Here is an 18,181-nt window from a genome sequence, read left to right on the forward strand (position 1 = left end):
CAGACTGCGTCGGATGATACGTGTGTGTGAGATTAACGGGCCAACTACCCCGTCTTCAGCTTTTCCGGCCGGCTCACACGATTCCAACACGCCCGCATGCCGGTGGAGGTAATTAAGACAACTAATAATTACCCTGACATGAACACGTCGCCATTGCCCATTGGTCGACGACACTGCTTGGATTGGATTTCGCACAGTTGTTTGAGTTGTTTTCACCGACAAGGGAGATCAAATGGGGAATTAGCAACGTAACTCACTGTGATTTTTTTTTGATATATATTCACTGGGGTTCCTCGTACTGTTTCTTAGCTTCCGTACGACTTGTACATGCACTTTTATACATACTGTATATATTTTCCCCTCTCCTTGGCAACAGCAAAGCTTAGATTTTTGGGATTTTGTTTATTAAAAAAAACTAGGAAACGACTATGGCAGAAGATGCTATAAAAAGAAGTTTGGAAAAGAAGTTATTCTTCAGCTATTAGTACTATCACTAGGTGGGTGCCCGTGCGTTGCGACGGAACCATATCTCTACTACTCTATAAGACTCTAATAGGTGTGTGCCCGTACGTTGCTACGGTTTATTTATATCACGAGAGGTGCATGTTAAATCTAGGACACATAATCGAGAGGTGCAAGTTAATTAGATTCCAATACCTTCTCAAGTAGTTTAACTCTATGAAATCAATATAGAATTAAAAGTTACTACAAATTTAGATTGATGGCAACATAAAAGGATGCATGCACCTACAAACCCATAGAAAATATCATAAATATGGGGAGGGGTTGGTGAGCTTAGCAGATCACAAGTTCGGACGTGACGTGGACTGACTTACAATCGTCTCCAACTAACATGCCAAACATAATGGTAAGCGTCTAAGTGCACCTCCATGTCTCATCAACTTAAACCAGAGTTCAAAGCTAATATTTGGAGTCCCAAATAAGGAAACATCAGGCAATTTAATAACCACCATCGAAATCAGGTGATCCACATACACCAAGGTAATATTTCGAATCCTTAGACTTCTTATTGTACATCACACATAGCAAGTAGTTCACGAGGTGCTGGGAAAACATCAGTGCCTTCTCCTGGGTGGGGTCCTTGAACGAGCTCTTGGTGGTGACCTGACAAAACACAAAAAGTACCGGATAATATTTCATTTAGTTAGTGGCTAAGAAACAACCAAGCATAAAAAAAGAACTGAGGGGAAATAGTAACAACCCAAGCATCTATTAGCCCTGACAATTTATAAAACCTCCTTCCATCACCAAATCAGGATCAGATCAAACCTTTCTTTAGATATTTTAAACTCTAATGTTGAGCATCATTGTGAAATATGTACCACCCAAATATTTGGGTCCAACAAACTAACACAGCTAGCCAAAAAGGGGAAGGGAAAACTAAGCGCTGCACCTTGCCTTGTTTTTCCCCTACCGAAATTGTAGAAAAAGGGAGAAGGGAATACCATTTCCGAGTATGTTTGCGTTTAGCAGGGCCACTGCTAAATGCCCAATCAACACTCATTATTTGTTTATAAAGGTCAGCTCCATCCAGATCTTTTATTGCAACCTGAACTTCTTCAAACTTCTCGTATTCAATCAAAGCGTAGCCTTGTACAGAGGAAGGGGAAAAAACAAAAAACCAACGCTTGAGAAAATGTGGGGGAAAAGACCCTGGTATTTAAACAACAGATGCCAGATATGAAAGTACTCATTTAGTCATTTTCAAGATGACGCATATATAAAGCTTCTTCCGCCCTAAATTGTTGACTAATTACTATCAAGGAGTGCTTTCAGGAATTATATGTTACAAGAGTTGTCAAATTCTAAAATGAGGAATGTGTTCAGGAGTATTTATGAAAAATAAAACAGACCTTGACAAATCCGGTACGCTGGTCCAAATTCAGTATGGTGCAAACTTACAACTTCTTACATCAAACCAACAGCCTCATCAATCTGTCCCTGCTCCTCTTTGATTTTGGCAAGTCTTTTTATCAATCTTGCTCTCTCTATACCAACATAAATATATAGATGAACAACTGTAAAATTATGAACTGGTATCCCACGAACCATAAATGTAAAATTACCTTCTCATAGAAGTTATAGAAAGTCCATGAAACGGTTGTGCATGTCCTGCATAAACATGCAAGTCACATCATGGGAGAGAGTACATAAAGAAGAGCTTATGTGAACTATGTCCCAGTTTCTGTTAAAATGACAGTTGAGGATCATCATATGAGTTGCAGACTATTAAATTCATACTTTGGAGGTTTGAATGACTCTCCTACTTGATGCCACAGCTTGCATGATGTCACCTGCTCAGTGTTGATGCAACTAATTAGCGAACGAGCATATGAGGCAAAATATCTCTCTCCCTCCCCCTCCCCCACACAGCCAAGTTATTCAGCCAAATCTGCTTTACAAGAAACTGGTGGGAAATAGACACGACCACAAATCAACAGATATATGTTTAGAGTCACACAAAGAAATAAAATAAAATAAATGTTAGATTGACGTAGTTTAAAAATATCTCACCAATTTGGTTGAGAATAGAAACACAGAGAGATGTTTGGTATGAACATTCAGAAGTGGAACGAACGAAAGAAACAACATGTACTGTCTCAAGCTGCCTGATGTGAAGTACTCTATGATGATATTTACAATGTCCTTGTCCTCATCGATCCAAGAGGCAAACAGCTTGACAATGTTCTTGTGCCTGAAGGTCCTCAGCAGTTGGATCTCTGTGCTTAGCTGCTCCATATTCTATGAGCAAACCATGACAGAGTCGTTGATCCTTGACTGACTCCATGCAACCTCAACACCCTCCAGCTTGTCAAAGGCTTTATAGTTGTATATCCATATCAAATCAGAGTTGAGGAACACATAGGAGCACTTGGATCTCTATGGATTGATTGGTTGATTAGCTAGCCTCCTCCTGTCCAGTGTTTTTTTTCACAAAAGTAACAATTTTGTTTGTTATACATTTTTAGTTGTGGTCTAGACTTTGTATTTATAAACAAAGAAACTACATTTAATCCAGTAAACAAGAAACAAAAAGATCAATAGATAATATTGGCTGAAGGATACACAGTCTTAGTGGAGTCTAGATCCTCGGAAGATGAATCCAACCATGATTGACCAAGAAAACACATATCAATTTGGATTGATCGGAGTCTACGACCCTCGGAAGATGAATCCACAATTCCTTGTATGGAGCATAGAACAAAAGAAGTCTGTGTAACCTCCAACCATGATTGGTAGAACCATCTCTATATCACTCTGCATTACCAAATCAGAGCATTGGTCATGATTATCCTTTATTATTACCCTCAGAAGAGACAGGGCATGTGGGTAGTAATGAACAATATGAAATGAATATCCCATGGTATTAATAATAACTATTTCATTATTTAGATTGACAAAAAACTGATTAATGTAGATTGTTTATTTGGCTGTTGTGGTATGTGAACCATCAAAACTAAGTAAAATAAGAATACCCCATGGTATTAATCATACGCAGAAGATCGAGAGGCAACTGCGCCCAGCAGCCCTCCCGCGGCGCCTCGTCCAGCTCGGCTGCCGGCGCTCGCCCGGCCCCGGCGTGGCCCCCTGGCCGGAACCGTAGCACGCCGCGCGACACGATGGCGCCGATCTCGCCCTTCATCTCCTGGATCATGCTGCTGAAAGGCATCGCCTTTCGCGGTCCTCCCACGCCGAAACCACCACACATATTTCACACCTCATCAGCCCAGCTGCCATATATAGATATAGAGGGATTGCTTCTTTGTTTGTTCTTTGCAAATGTCCTTTCTTGGCCGACGAGACACAATAGCCGAGGGACCATACCATGTAGTCGGTGCTGATGAAGCGGTCGTTCACGACGACGAGCTCGACATCGTCACTCTGTAGGGCCACCCTGGCCACCAGCCTTCCGATCCTACCGAACCCTGCACCAACAAAAAAACGATAAAAACCCACACGACTGGCATAACTCAAATACATCACAACTCAGATTGGAGGATGCGAACTCACCATTGATCCCAATCTTGATCTTGGCTGCATATACCAGAGCACAAACATAAGCAACCAAGCCATAAAAAACAATCAGTAAAAATAACAGTACCAACTTGCACATCAGAAGCCCCGCGAGCACAGAAGTGTATAGAACATATGAATCTGCTAGCAAGTATTCCTTAAGAAGTATTTCTGCTTTATACTTATAGGCCTTAGCTGCCATGATTGGGTCAACAGGAAAATCCATAATCTGATCCATCAAGTCAACAGTCAGATTGTTGAACAGAGTGGTTCCATTCCCCACAATCCATAAGCAATGCCTACAACAAATTGTTAAAAATTAAATAGTTTTATTATCATGCACCAGATAAAAGATTATGAAGTAATTGAAGTGAAATTTAAATGCTTGGCGCAGAACTTACTTGGCCCTTGTTAACAATATATAGTATAGATATGTGCTCGTGCGTTGCGATGGAAGTAAAAAATTTGTATGAAACATTGATACGGAACGACAAAAATCACTATAATATGCAAAATATACGTGGAAAACATTATCAATATCACACAAATTAATTCTAAAAAGTTAATTTAGAATTTTTAATTACAGACAAATATGTCGACAACTAATCAGCTAATCCTTTTTAGCGATATCGATGAGTCTCTGTTGTATGTTTGCAGGGATGGCATATCGGCACGAATTATCCTCATAACTTAACAGATCAATCACAAAGTTCCTTCGAAGAGTCTTTGCATCCTACAGACAAAGACATAAGAGAACAAAACATATTATCTTGTAGAACGAGTTAGCTAGAATGTAAGTTTTGAACATAAAACGAACGTGCTACACTCACCCCAACAAATTTCAGTCGTCTGTCATTCCCCCACATGGCCATAGCTTGTAGAACGAGGTAGCTGGTATTAAACCTATAGAACAATATTTGGGCAACTATGTTTTACACAATGAATATCATAGAAAAAATTTAAACTGCTGAAAAGGTGGTACGAAGAAAATACCCTCTTAAGTCAATTGGAACACCAGTCTGAATTGTATGTTCCCACTTAAAGATATCCTCCGCCCATGCAGAACGTTTCTTGCTGTAAGCAATCTTATATTTTTTTGAGGCCATGATAATCGCTTCCGCGAACCTCTTGTATGGCATGTGTTTACACCAATCTTGAGTCGGTGTAAAATCAATAAAAGTCACATGCTTTTTAACATGATCTATTACGAAAAGGGCGTAACATCCATTGAATTTCCATGGCATGAGAACCTTGCAAAATATCAGTCATTAGGATCCTACAACAGAAGTGTCCTTTATAAATACATTCGAAATGAACACATACTTACATATCTACAACCCGTGATATAATAATTCATTGATGGCCAACAATCGAGTGTTTTGGCTAACTCTTCTGTTGTAGGATCCTGATGATACTTTGGAAGTTTACCAAAACCAACCATTCTCTGGACAGTATATATACATGTACACATGATGATTAGATGTAGATACTATATATTAATACATTAATGATTGGAAACAAACTTACCCAAAAACGCATGTCCATATAATGCTTTCTATTATTTATGATTTCTTCTTTCGGTCTACGTGACTCTTTATTGGCAAGCAGCCGAACAGCCATATCAAAACATCTTAGAATCATATCTTGAGTTGTCGTTAATATGTTTTGCAGGTCTTTGACAGATATTTCTATCTTAAAAGGATTGAAACTTTGCACCCATGTTCTCCTGTAATGTAGCATGACGAAACTCTATATCAAGAATCTAAGTAGTCGATATACATAAAATAAATAAATCAATGAGCACTTACTCTAGTGTCGTATCGTCTTCTATTGCCATGATATAATCACATAAAACATCTATTGAATCGGCTTTGGTCACTGGCATGTCCTTTGTGGAAAGACCAACCATTAAAAAGTCATTGGTGCAACCATCGTTAGAGACTTTTACATGAGCTCTTTTATCCCAATCATCAACAAACCACCTTTGCAAGTCTGCTTGAGTAATAGGGCCTTCCTCATCTTCAAACACTACTTCGCTATCATCCAGCACGTGGAGTAGTTTCCTCTTATTAGAATCTGTTGGGTTTTCTAATATCTCAACATCAGATGGGCTTCCAGAGTCAACTTCTTTTTCATTTTTGTATAACAGACACCCCCTTCTCTTATTCAGGTCTGAAGATAGTAATATAGCAGCCATTTTTTTCCTAAAGTGTGACATGTCATCCTACAAATAAGAAACAATTATTTTAGCATTATATATGTAACACTGACTGTAGATGTCCATATATGTCGTAGTAGTAATAATATACCTGGGTAAAACTGTCAGACAGTTCATCTCCTGTCCAGTATTCGATATAGTTCAAAAGAAAGAGGCCACATGAAGAGCTACAATATACATTAATATCAACATAAAGTTTAGTATGAATGAAGAAATTGGTAAAGAAGATTTTAGGACGTACCTATCTGTCTGCTTTGCATATCCCATGTTTATTTCTCTGAGCGGCCAAGAAGCAACTTGGAGGTCTGGCCACCTGTGGTCTTTTAACTCCTTACGTTGAGATATCATATCTATTTGTCTTTGTAGTCCTTTAATCTATATATATTGTAAAACAAAATTAGAGATTGGGATAAGTTAATATTAAATTCATAATTGTTTAGTTTGTGCATACTCACAGAGTCAGTGAGGTCTTTGCGATCTTGTGAAGTACCAAGTGAATCGAGCACTTGTATCTCCATATTTCTTGCATGGATCACGGCAAGATACCAGTGCGTCTCTCGGATGTTTATCGGAATAAACACCTACAAAACAGTTATAAATACTTGCATAAGAATAAAATACATATATACACTAATTGTTCAGATTGCAAACTCATATGTACCATGTCATGGTCTAAGTAAAGTAACACCCTTCGTTCAGCGCTACATATTTGTGTCATGTCTTTATTTGGATATAGCTCTTCTGTTTTAATTTCAACATCACCATCTCGCTTCAGGAAATTGAACTGGAAAGCATTTTCTATGTGAACGCGACCTCCAGATCGGCACTTTAGATGCTTCTGAGCTTTTATCAAATTTATGTAACAGTCTATAACCTGCAAGTGTGTAAGTTGTGGTTAAAAATACCAGGATGAGTAAAAAACTTATACATAACAACGTCGCCAAATATAAAAACTAAGCGTGGATTACCTCGTCACCTAAATATGCGTTCGGCTGAAATAAACACTCCATCCATTTCCTTTCAACAAAGGCATCATCAATAAGCACGACTTCTACCCTTGGTTCACAAGGGATTTCCTTAATAAAATCGATGAGAGCAAGATCACCTTGCGTGCAAATATAGTCTAGGAGCAACGAGTCATGAGATAACACTAAAATTAGTTATAGTATAGGAGCAATCAGTCATTAAAAAGAAATTGATCCATACAGACTATGAAAATTATAATACCTTCTCGAACTATTGCGGTTGCCACCGAATTTTTTGGCTTGTTATGAGACAAGCCTACAATTAGAGATTCCATTCTCGCGGGACAAAAACCTACATTCATAAGGTATAATAATATAAGTCAGTGCCCGTGCTTTGCCATGCATTACAAATTGTTAGATGCATAAAAATTAATATTGCTAATTTCGCAAATGATCCAAAACTCAACAATACTTTAAGATAGTTACAATCTGTTATTTCATAGTGTAGAACTGAGACGAGTGCAGAATCACTTGGTTTTTTGTCATACAGACCATTTTCATGCGTGTGAGCACAGCAAACTGCACATAGAGGAGATCACATGGTCAAATGGAATAGCAGTGATGCAGTGTGATGTCAGGGATGGGTTTAGGGTAGATGGAGCACGGACAATTTTTGCATCAAACGTTTGTTTGCAGACATATACCTAATTCTCCAAGTATGTGTATATTATAATCACAGAACTTTCTAGTAATTCATGTTGTAAATAGATCTAGAGTTTTAGATAGGATGCCTTATGGTGGTCTTGGACATGTCCTGGGTGGTTCATAGACCTGTAAATTGTCCAAATCACGCAAGATAAAGCTTTTGGTCATTCCCTTAACCTGTAAACTTGTAATATCCAATTGCTGCTGGCATCATATAGCAGGAAGCCTGGAAGTGTAGATTGACATGCCATTATAATTTCTGTCGCTCCTTTATTCTCAGCTACTACTGTTCAATGATTTCACAAGTTGTTTATGCAGTTCTGGAAAATTATGAGAGCCCATATGCAAATGCTGATAATGATGACGCTGTTGAGGATATACGAATTCAGTGGGTGGATGAAGTGCTCAAAGCCAGAAGCAATTCATGGTGAATTAAGTTATTAGAGCTGTTCATGGTGAATTAAGTTTGACAATGTAAATAAACTGCAAGCATATGGAATATTGCAGCTGTGAACTTGTTTTTGCTACCTTACTAAAATATAATGCTTGCATGGTGTTTAAAGATGACTTCTCTCTTTTCTCTCTCATTAATCTTTACCTTCACACGTCACATTTATGACTAACTATTCACACAACCAGTCATTCTGAATACCTGTACTCTTACCAGAAGCAGTTTTACCAGCTAGTTTACGAGCTAGTTTATCAGAAGCAGTTTTACCGTACTGCATACTAACTATTCACACAACCAGTCATTCTGAATACCTGTACTCTCTCATTAACTGCATGCTTTTACGAGCTAGTTTATCAGAAGCAGTTTTACCGTACCAAGTTCTGTATCTGTCCTGGTGGTTCACAAGTTAACAGTGTCCATATATCTGACTCAATACACTATGGTTGTGTTCCTGGTTAGTATTTCTACTTACAAACTTTGGCAATGCATCTCATTGTTCTTTCTATTTCCTTTTTATGGGAATAGAGTAATTTAGTTCCTTCCTGATTACATTGTTCTGATACATATTCTTCTATATCCTTTTAGTTATTCTGTCAGACTACTATGATCTGCCTTTCAATGATGCCCTTGACTGGAGAAAGTTTGCGGTTATACTTAGGGAGAGAGATGTGTATCAACTGAAGAATATCTTGAAATCTATATCACAGGAGGAGTTTATTTCATTGCATAAATCTCTAGTTCAGGTTTGTTTATTCTGAATACCTGTACTCTACTAACAAACTATAGATGCCCTTTGGTGGAGGTTAATTCGTCAAGTAGTTTAGCAGATGCAAGCTCTAAATCAACATCTTGACAAAACTGTAAGTTGGAGTCACAAAAATGTTTCATTGCTTGTGCAGGAAATGCACACTAAATTTTACAAGAAAACTATCAGTTTCTGACTAAATGAATTCATTTGTGCTGACAGCACACATCAGTGAGAGACGATTGGGCAAATATTTTCTATCACACTGTTGGCACCCGAAAAAACAATGCAAGTTTTCATGAGACATTAATTTATTATATTCCGATGAGGCCAAATAGACTGATTATCCAGTTCAGGTTTCTGGTGACACTAAGACTGACACTAAGCCTGCAACACTGATGATGGAACGACAGAAATTATTACAGCAACAAAAATTCAGGATATGTTTGAAGCACTCAAGCCAGGACCTTCTATTGTCTCTCTCAAGCTAGAAAACTATTATAGCCACGGATCCATCTTGGCTGCATCCATTCCATTTCCATCTTACACTGCACCTGCACGGTTTATCCCGGCTGCACAACAGCACAACCAAAAAGAGCAGCAGAACAGGCAGCCTGGCTTGGGTACTGTCTCCCAATCTCAGACGTAGATCCAGAATTCCACATGGAGTTGTTAATTCGCTCCTTCAACCTTTGCTCTGGACCATACCAGCATATTGCTTTGAGAGTTGGGTTTGATCTACATCTACTGAATGTACAGTACATGCATCTGTACAGTTGCTTCAATAATGAATGAGTTCAGAGAAGCCATGTTATAATTATCAGTTTGACTTCACTCCTAAGCGGTTTGTTTTTTTTGGGAACTGTACAGATGCTTCACTCCTAAGCGGTTTGTAGTTTCATGAGTTTCCTTCCGCGTTTTGATTTTGGTCGACAGTTGATTGAACCACTCTACAAAAAGGGGATTTTGAGTGATAATACTCGATTATTTTGCTAACCGTTGATTGCACGGGCACAATAAAAGGGACTTCCAAGGTCTGCTCATAACAAAAGAATGGGACATCGGTACAACATTCTGAAAGTTTCACCACTTCTCCTCGAAGAACTGCTGGTGGCTTTCCACCAGCACCTACAATGAAGCTGCACCCAGAAAAGAGGGGCTTCGACAGCGAATCAGTAACAAGGTGGAAGGTTGCTGCAAGGTAATATTTCAAATTAAATAAGTTGGTCGAATTACACTACAAATATGATGGGTATTGGTTAGCCTTGGGTTTTGTGGTATTATATGTTCCCGTTGTAACGCACGAGCACTTACCTAGTATCTATTGGTTACCTTATTATTATTGTTATATTATATTTAATAAGAGTTATGGGTTCTAAATAGTTCTGCAGAAAAACACGATCAGCCATTTCTATTTACAGAATCTCAATTTGCAGCAAACCAATGGTAAACAGCATGAGCCACATATATATACAAATACAAAACGATCATGAAATCAGTTATCATAAAACATAGGATATATACAAAACGATTCTGAAATCAGTTATACACCAAAGGGCATCGTGCATTTACATGTATTTAGCATGCAACAGATTGAGTTCCGTTTCAGTCGTATATGGGTCTAGTTTGTTAGGACCTCCTTGTAGACGATGTTCTTGGTATATGTCCCACAATCTACGGTGGGGTTTTTCTTTACACCCTTCCTTGACTTTTTCCTCCCATCGACGGCTGGGATGACAAGAATCTTGATGTTCGATCGGGCTGTCGCTCTAGATAGAGCAACATATAGTTGACCATGAGAGAACACTGGTTCAGGCAAGTATACACCAACATTGGGAATAGTCTGACCCTGTGCTTTGTTAACCGTCATTGCAAAGCTAAGCCGTACAGGAAACTGCTTTCTTTTGAACTGGAAAGGGAACATCTCTTCATCGGAGGGACACAACGGTATACGCGGTAGGAAAATCCGTTTTCCAACGTGTTGACCCAGTACAATCTCTGCGTCAATGCTATTTCTTTGGAAGCCACGAACGACCAGCCTGGTGCCATTGCAAAGTCCATTTGCAGGGTCTATATTCCGGAGCAATATAACAGGACATCCAATCTTGAGCTTCAAAACATGAGGGGGCAGCCCATTAGGCGTCAATGTGTTTAGGAACTCAGGTGGGTAGTAGTTATGGGGATCATCCATGGCGCTATCGAAACTATGGTACACCATATGCTCTCCTTGAAAACGATCAATCATCTTAGCATTTATCATATCCACCCAGTCATTACGTGTTGACAGTATCGCCCTTGAAGTGATGTAGGTGGAATCAGACATATTTTCATTGAGATTTGGGAAAGCGAAGTCTATTAGGTTGTCAAGATCGCTGTCACTCCCACTGTAAGGCACACACACATCGTCAGGAAGACGAATGTCGCCGTCACTATTTGTGTCCTCAGTTCCACCGCCTACGCGCAGCAAAAACTCCGCAAACCAAGGGTCGTTTTTTGCTCTCATGTTGCTAACAAGCTTTAAGTGGGACATGGACTCCCATAGGTAAGACATCCGTAATGAAGACGCGACCACTTGAGCCCTTGACCCTTTACGAACAACTGGCAAGACCTGTCTGAAATCTCCACCGAAGACAATGGTTTTACCACCAAATGGTAGTGCGGGTCGACCCATTATATCGCGCATGCTATTGTCCAGTGCCTCCACGGCTTGTCTCTTAGTCATAGAAGCCTCGTCCCAGATAATGAGAGATGCTTTCTGAAAGTCGCCTAGAGGGGGGGGGTGAATAGGGCGAAACTGAAATTTTCAAATATAAACACAACTACAAGCCGGGTTAGCGTTAGTAATAAAGAAATGAGTCCGCGAGAGAGGGTGGAAAACAAATCGCAACTAAATGGAGAGTGTGACACGCGGATTTGTTTTACCGAGGTTCGGTTCTTGCAAACCTACTCCCCGTTGAGGAGGCCACAAAGGCCGGGTCTCTTTCAACCCTTCCCTCTCTCAAACGATCCACGGATCGAGTGAGCTTTCTTTTCTCAATCACTTGGAACACAAAGTTCCTACAAGGATCACCACAAGATTGGTGTCTCTTGTCTCAATTACAAGTGAGCTTTGATCGCAATGAAAGAATCAAGAAAGCACGATTAAAAAGCCAAGCAACAAGAGCGACAAATGACACACGGATCACTTTCTCTCAAGCCACTAATCACTAATGATCTCTTATCTCAATAGTGAAACTTGGAGAGATGGAGGCTTTGAATGTGTCTTGGAATGGATTGCTAGCTCTTGTATTGAATGTTGAAGGTTGGAATGCTTGGGTGATATGAATGGAGGTGGTTGGGGTTGTATTTATAGCCACCAACCACTTCCTAGCCGTTGGGCCATTCTGCCGAGCGCGGACGGTCCGCCCTCCTGGTGCGGACGGTCCGCCCCTGTAGATCAACGGCTGAAAATGCAACGGTCAGCAGTAACGGCTATATCAACGGCTATATTGCATTTAATGCGTCGTCAGATGTCAGACAGAGCCAGTCGCGGACGGTCCGCCCGCCTGGTCCGGACGGTCCGCGAGGCCGCTATAATTCATTTCTCCGAACCCGTTACCTTCGGGTTTTTTGGTTTCTCACCTACCGGACGGTCCGCGCCAGAGGCCGGACGGTCCGCGCAAGGGCTCGGACGGTCTTTGCTTTTCCTCCGGACAGTCCATAGCACAGACTTGGATTTTTGCATTGGTTCTGGCCGAGTGACATCCTCGTGTCGCGGACGGTCCGCCGCAAGGGCCCGGACGGTCCGCGCTTGGCCTGTTTTTCCAAAAAGCTTCTCCTGTCCGGAATAATCTACGGTATTCCGGACAGTCGATTTAGTATAGATATAGATGAACCTTTGGCACCTGTAGAACATATAATCTAGAGCAAACTAGTTAGTCCAATTGTTTGTGTTGGGCGATTCAACCACCAAAATTAATTAGGGACTAGGTGTAAGCCTAATTCCCTTTCAATCTCCCCCTTTTTGGTGATTGATGCCAACACAAACCAAAGCAAATATAGAAGTGCATAATTGAACTAGTTTGCATAATATAAGTGCAAAGGTTGCTTGGAATTGAGCCAATATAAATACTTACAAGATATGCATGGATTGCTTTCATTCTTATATAACATTTTGGACCACGATTGCACCACATGTTTTGTTTTTGCAAATTCTTTTGTAAATCCATTTCAAAGTTCTTTTGCAAATAGTCAAAGGCAAAATGAAAAAGATTTTTCAAAGCATTTTCAAGATTTGAAATTTTCTCCCCCTGTTTCAAATGCTTTTCCTTTGACTAAACAAAACTCCCCCTAAATGAAATTCTCCTCTTAGTGTTCAAGAGGGTTTTGATATGTTATTTTGAATTACTATTTTCTCCCTCTTTTGAGCACAATAGGATACCAATTGAAAATATTCAATACTTAAGTTTTCGAAATTGGTGATGGTGCGGTCCTTTTGCTTTGGGCTCATTTCTCCCCCTTTTTGGCATGAATCGCCAAAAACGGAATCATTAGAGCCCTCGAAGTGCTATCTTCCTCTTTGGTCATAAAGAGATGAGTTAAGATTATACCAAAGACGAAGTCCTTTTGCTTGGTGCTCATGTTTTCTCCCCTTAGAACGGAGAGTTGCTTGGAGCGACGGCGAAAGATGAGTTACGTAGTGGAAGCCTTTGTCTTCGCCGAACACTCCAATTCCCTTTCAATACACCTGTGACTTGGTTTGAAATAGACTTGAAAACACATTAGTCATAGCATATGAAAGATATATGATCAAAGGTATACAAATGAGCTATGAGTGCAAGTTAACAAAAGAAATTCCTAGAATCAAGAATATTTAGCTCATGCCTAATTTTGGTAAAAGATTGTTCATCAAGCGGCTTGGTAAAGATATCGGCTAATTGATCTTTAGTATTAATGTAAGAAATCTCGATATCTCCCTTTTGTTGGTGATCCCTAAGAAAATGATACCGAATGGCTATGTGTTTAGTGCGGCTATGCTCGACGGGATTGTCGGCCATTTTGATTGCACTCTCATTATCACATAGCAAAGGAACTTTGGTTAATTTGTAACCGTAGTCCCGCAGGGTTTGCCTCATCCAAAGCAATTGCGCGCAACAATGGCCTGCGGCAATATACTCGGCTTCGGCGGTGGAAAGAGCAACTGAATTTTGCTTCTTTGAAGCCCAAGACACCAAGGATCTTCCCAAGAACTGGCAAGTCCCCGATGTGCTCTTCCTATTAATCTTACACCCTGCCCAATCGGCATCGGAATAACCAATTAAATCAAATGTGGATCCCCTAGGATACCAAAGCCCAAACTTAGGTGTATAAGCCAAATATCTCAAGATTCGTTTTACGGCCGTAAGGTGTGATTCCTTAGGGTCGGATTGGAATCTTGCACACATGCAAACGGAAAGCATAATGTCCGGTCGAGATGCACATAAATAAAGCAATGGACCAATCATCGACCGGTATACCTTTTGATCCACGGACTTACCTCCCGTGTCGAGGTCGAGATGCCCATTTGTTCCCATGGGTGTCTTGATGGGCTTGGCATCCTTCATCCCAAACTTAGCAAGAATGTCTTGAGTGTACTTCGTTTGGCTAATGAAGGTGCCCTCTTGGAGTTGCTTGACTTGGAATCCTAGAAAATACTTCAACTCCCCCATCATCGACATCTCGAATTTCTGTGTCATGATCCTACTAAACTCTTCACATGTAGACTCGTTAGTAGACCCAAATATGATATCATCAACATAAATTTGGCATACAAACAAGTCATTTTCAAGAGTTTTAGTAAAGAGTGTAGGATCGGCCTTGCCAACTTTGAAGCCATTAGCAATAAGGAAATCTCTTAGGCATTCATACCATGCTCTTGGGGCTTGCTTGAGCCCATAAAGCGCCTTAGAGAGCCTATAGACATGGTTAGGATACTTACTGTCTTCAAAGCCGGGAGGTTGCTCAACATAGACCTCTTCCTTGATTGGTCCATTGAGGAAGGCACTTTTCACGTCCATTTGATAGAGCTTAAAGTCATGGTAAGTAGCATAGGCCAATAATATGCGAATTGACTCAAGCCTAGCTACGGGTGCATAGGTTTCACCGAAATCCAAACCTTCGACTTGTGAATACCCTTTGGCCACGAGTCGAGCTTTGTTCCTTGTCACCACACCATGCTCATCTTGCTTGTTGCGGAAGACCCATTTGGTTCCTACAACATTTTGGTTAGGACGTGGAACTAAATGCCATACCTCGTTCCTGGTGAAATTGTTGAGCTCTTCTTGCATCGCCACCACCCAATCCGAATCTTGGAGAGCTTCCTCTACCCTGTGTGGCTCAATAGAGGAAACAAAAGAGTAATGTTCACAAAAATGAGCAACCCGAGATCGAGTAGTTACCCCCTTATGAATGTCGCCGAGGATGGTGTCGACGGGGTGATCTCGTTGGATTGCTTGGTGGACTCTTGGGTGTGGCGGTCTTAGTTCTTCCTCATTCTCCTTTTCTTGATCATTTGTATCTCCCCCTTGATCATTGCTATCACCTTGAGGTGGTTCGTCTTCTTGATTTTGCTCTTCATCATTTTGAGCCTCATCCTCATTTTGAGTTGGTGGAGATGCTTGCATGGAGGAAGATGGTTGATCTTGTGTACTTGGAGGCTCTTCGGATTCCTTAGGACACACATCCCCGATGGACATGTTCCTTAGCGCGATACATGGAGCCTGTTCTTCACCTATCTCATCAAGATCAACTTGCTCTACTTGAGAGCCGTTAGTTTCATCAAACACAACGTCACACGAGACTTCAACTAGTCCAGTGGACTTGTTAAAGACCCTATATGCCCTTGTGTTTGAGTCATAACCAAGTAAAAAGCCTTCTACAGTTTTAGGAGCAAATTTTGATTTTCTACCTCTTTTAATAAGAATGAAGCATTTGCTACCAAAAACTCTAAAATATGAAATATTGGGCTTTTTACCGGTTAGGAGTTCATATGATGTCTTCTTGAGGATTCGGTGAAGATATAACCGGTTGATGGCGTAGCAGGCGGTGTTGACCGCTTCGGCCCAAAACCGGTCCGGTGTCTTGTACTCATCAAGCATGGTTCTTGCCATGTCCAATAGAGTTCGATTCTTCCTCTCCACTACACCGTTTTGTTGTGGCGTGTAGGGAGAAGAGAACTCATGCTTGATGCCCTCCTCCTCAAGGAAGCTTTCAATTTGAGAGTTCTTGAACTCCGTCCCATTGTCGCTTCTTATTTTCTTGATCCTTAAGCCGAACTCATTTTGAGCTCGTCTCAAGAATCCCTTTAAGGTCTCTTGGGTTTGAGATTTTTCCTGTAAAAAGAATACCCAAGTGAAGCGAGAATAATCATCCACAATTACGAGACAATACTTACTACCGCCGATGCTTATGTAAGCGATCGGGCCGAACAAATCCATGTGTAGGAGCTCCAGTGGCCTGTCGGTAGTCATTATGTTCTTGTGTGGATGATGAGTGCCAACTTGCTTCCCTGCTTGACATGCGCTACAAATCCTGTCTTTCTCAAAATGAACATTTGTTAGTCCTAAAATATGTTCTCCCTTTAAAAGCTTGTGAAGATTCTTCATTCCAACATGGGCTAGTCGGCGGTGCCAAAGCCAACCCAAGTTAGTCTTAGCAACTAAGCAAGTGTCGAGTTCAGCTCTTTCAAAATCTACCAAGTATAGCTGACCCTCTAACACTCCCTTAAAAGCTATTGAATCGTCACTTCTTCTAAAGACAGTAACACCAGTATCAGTAAAAAGACAGTTGTAGCCCATTTTACATAATTGGGATACGGAAAGCAAATTGTAATCTAAAGAATCTACAAGAAAAACATTGGAAATAGTATGGTCAGGTGATATAGCAATTTTACCCAAACCTTTGACCAAACCTTGATTTCCATCCCCGAATGTGATAGCTCGTTGGGGATCTTGGTTTTTCTCATATGAGGAGAACATCTTTTTCTCCCCTGTCATATGGTTTGTGCACCCACTGTCGAGTATCCAACTTGAGCCCCCGGATGCATAAACCTACAAAACAAGTTTAGTTCTTTGTTTTAGGTACCCAAACGGTTTTGGGTCCTTTGGCATTAGATACAAGAACTTTGGGTACCCAAACACAAGTCTTGGAACCCTTGTGCTTGCCCCCAACAAATTTGGCAACTACCTTGCCGGATTTGCTAGTAAGCACATAAGATGCATCAAAAGTTTTAAATGAAATGGCATGATCATTTGATGCATTAGGAGTTTTCTTTCTAGGCAACTTGGCACGGGTTGGTTGCCTAGAGCTAGATGTCTCACCCTTATACATAAAAGCATGGTTAGGGCCAGAGTGAGACTTCCTAGAGTGAATTCTCCTAATTTTGCTTTTGGGATAACCGGCAGGGTACAAAATGTAACCCTCGTTATCCTGAGGCATGGGAGCCTTGCCCTTAACAAAGTTAGACAAATTTTTAGGTGGGGCATTAATTTTGACATTGTCTCCCCTTTGAAAGCCAATGCCGTCCTTAATGCCCGGGCGTCTCCCATTATAGAGCATGCTTCTAGCCAATTTAAATTTTTCATTTTCTAAGTCATGCTCTCTAATTTTAGCATTAAGTTGTGCTATGTGATCATTTTGTTTTTTAATTAAGGCAAGGTGATCATGGATAGCATCAATATTAATATCTCTACATCTAGTGCAAATGGACACATGCTCAATAGTAGATGTAGAGGGTTTGCAAGACTTTAATTCAATAACCTTAGCATGCAACAAATCATTCTTAGTTCTAAGGTCAGAAATAGTAGTATTGCAAACATCAAAATCCTTAGCCTTAGCAATTAATTTCTCATTCTCATTTCTAAGGCTAGCGATGGAAGCATTCAATTCATCAATCCTAGCAAGCAAGTCAACATCATCATTTCTAGGATCAATGCAAACATGAGAATCAACCTTAGCCAACAAATTAGCATTTTCATTTCTAAGGTTGTCTAAAATCTTATGGCAAGTGCTTAGCTCACTAGATAATTTTTCACATTTTTCTCTTT

The 18,181-nt window shown here is 40.4% G+C and overlaps 2 protein-coding genes across 5 annotated transcripts in view; both read right to left on the reverse strand.

Annotated features, from left to right (window-relative positions):
• Positions 1 to 941: 941 nt before the first annotated feature.
• The window catches only part of LOC103649305 (uncharacterized), a 33,059-nt gene continuing 15,819 nt past the window's right edge, over positions 942 to 18,181 (reverse strand). Inside the window, exons 5-27 of one of the 4 annotated variants that reach the window (XM_035965508.1) lie at positions 7,481 to 7,570; positions 7,222 to 7,376; positions 6,915 to 7,127; positions 6,709 to 6,834; positions 6,495 to 6,628; positions 6,345 to 6,420; positions 5,844 to 6,259; positions 5,563 to 5,761; positions 5,363 to 5,479; positions 5,029 to 5,285; positions 4,866 to 4,938; positions 4,437 to 4,768; positions 4,128 to 4,334; positions 4,033 to 4,056; positions 3,847 to 3,947; positions 3,498 to 3,752; positions 3,088 to 3,279; positions 2,536 to 2,840; positions 2,263 to 2,315; positions 2,088 to 2,133; positions 1,875 to 2,009; positions 1,467 to 1,611; positions 942 to 1,125 (exon numbers count right to left, since the gene is read on the reverse strand). In XM_035965508.1, the coding sequence (XP_035821401.1) occupies positions 4,646 to 4,768; positions 4,866 to 4,938; positions 5,029 to 5,285; positions 5,363 to 5,479; positions 5,563 to 5,761; positions 5,844 to 6,259; positions 6,345 to 6,420; positions 6,495 to 6,628; positions 6,709 to 6,834; positions 6,915 to 7,127; positions 7,222 to 7,376; positions 7,481 to 7,553 (1,962 nt within the window). In that variant the 5' untranslated portion in view covers positions 7,554 to 7,570 and the 3' untranslated portion in view covers positions 942 to 1,125; positions 1,467 to 1,611; positions 1,875 to 2,009; ... (7 more) ...; positions 4,128 to 4,334; positions 4,437 to 4,645. Of the gene's footprint in view, positions 1,126 to 1,466; positions 1,612 to 1,874; positions 2,010 to 2,087; positions 2,134 to 2,262; positions 2,429 to 2,535; positions 3,280 to 3,497; positions 3,753 to 3,846; positions 3,948 to 4,032; positions 4,769 to 4,865; positions 4,939 to 5,028; positions 5,286 to 5,362; positions 5,480 to 5,562; positions 5,762 to 5,843; positions 6,260 to 6,344; positions 6,421 to 6,494; positions 6,629 to 6,708; positions 6,835 to 6,914; positions 7,128 to 7,221; positions 7,377 to 7,480; positions 7,571 to 18,181 lie in introns of all 4 variants that reach the window. The other 3 variants (XM_035965507.1, XM_035965510.1, XM_035965509.1) reach the window with 3 other exon arrangements.
• On the reverse strand, positions 7,587 to 11,899 carry LOC118476424 (ATP-dependent DNA helicase PIF1-like). Its single transcript, XM_035965511.1, has one exon. It carries the CDS (start codon positions 11,839 to 11,841, stop codon positions 10,741 to 10,743), a length of 1,101 nt encoding a protein of 366 aa, XP_035821404.1. The 5' UTR covers positions 11,842 to 11,899; the 3' UTR covers positions 7,587 to 10,740.

The sequence above is a fragment of the Zea mays genome, chromosome 2, assembly GCF_902167145.1.
Source record: "Zea mays cultivar B73 chromosome 2, Zm-B73-REFERENCE-NAM-5.0, whole genome shotgun sequence".
In the NCBI taxonomy this organism is placed as follows: Eukaryota; Viridiplantae; Streptophyta; class Magnoliopsida; order Poales; family Poaceae; genus Zea; species Zea mays.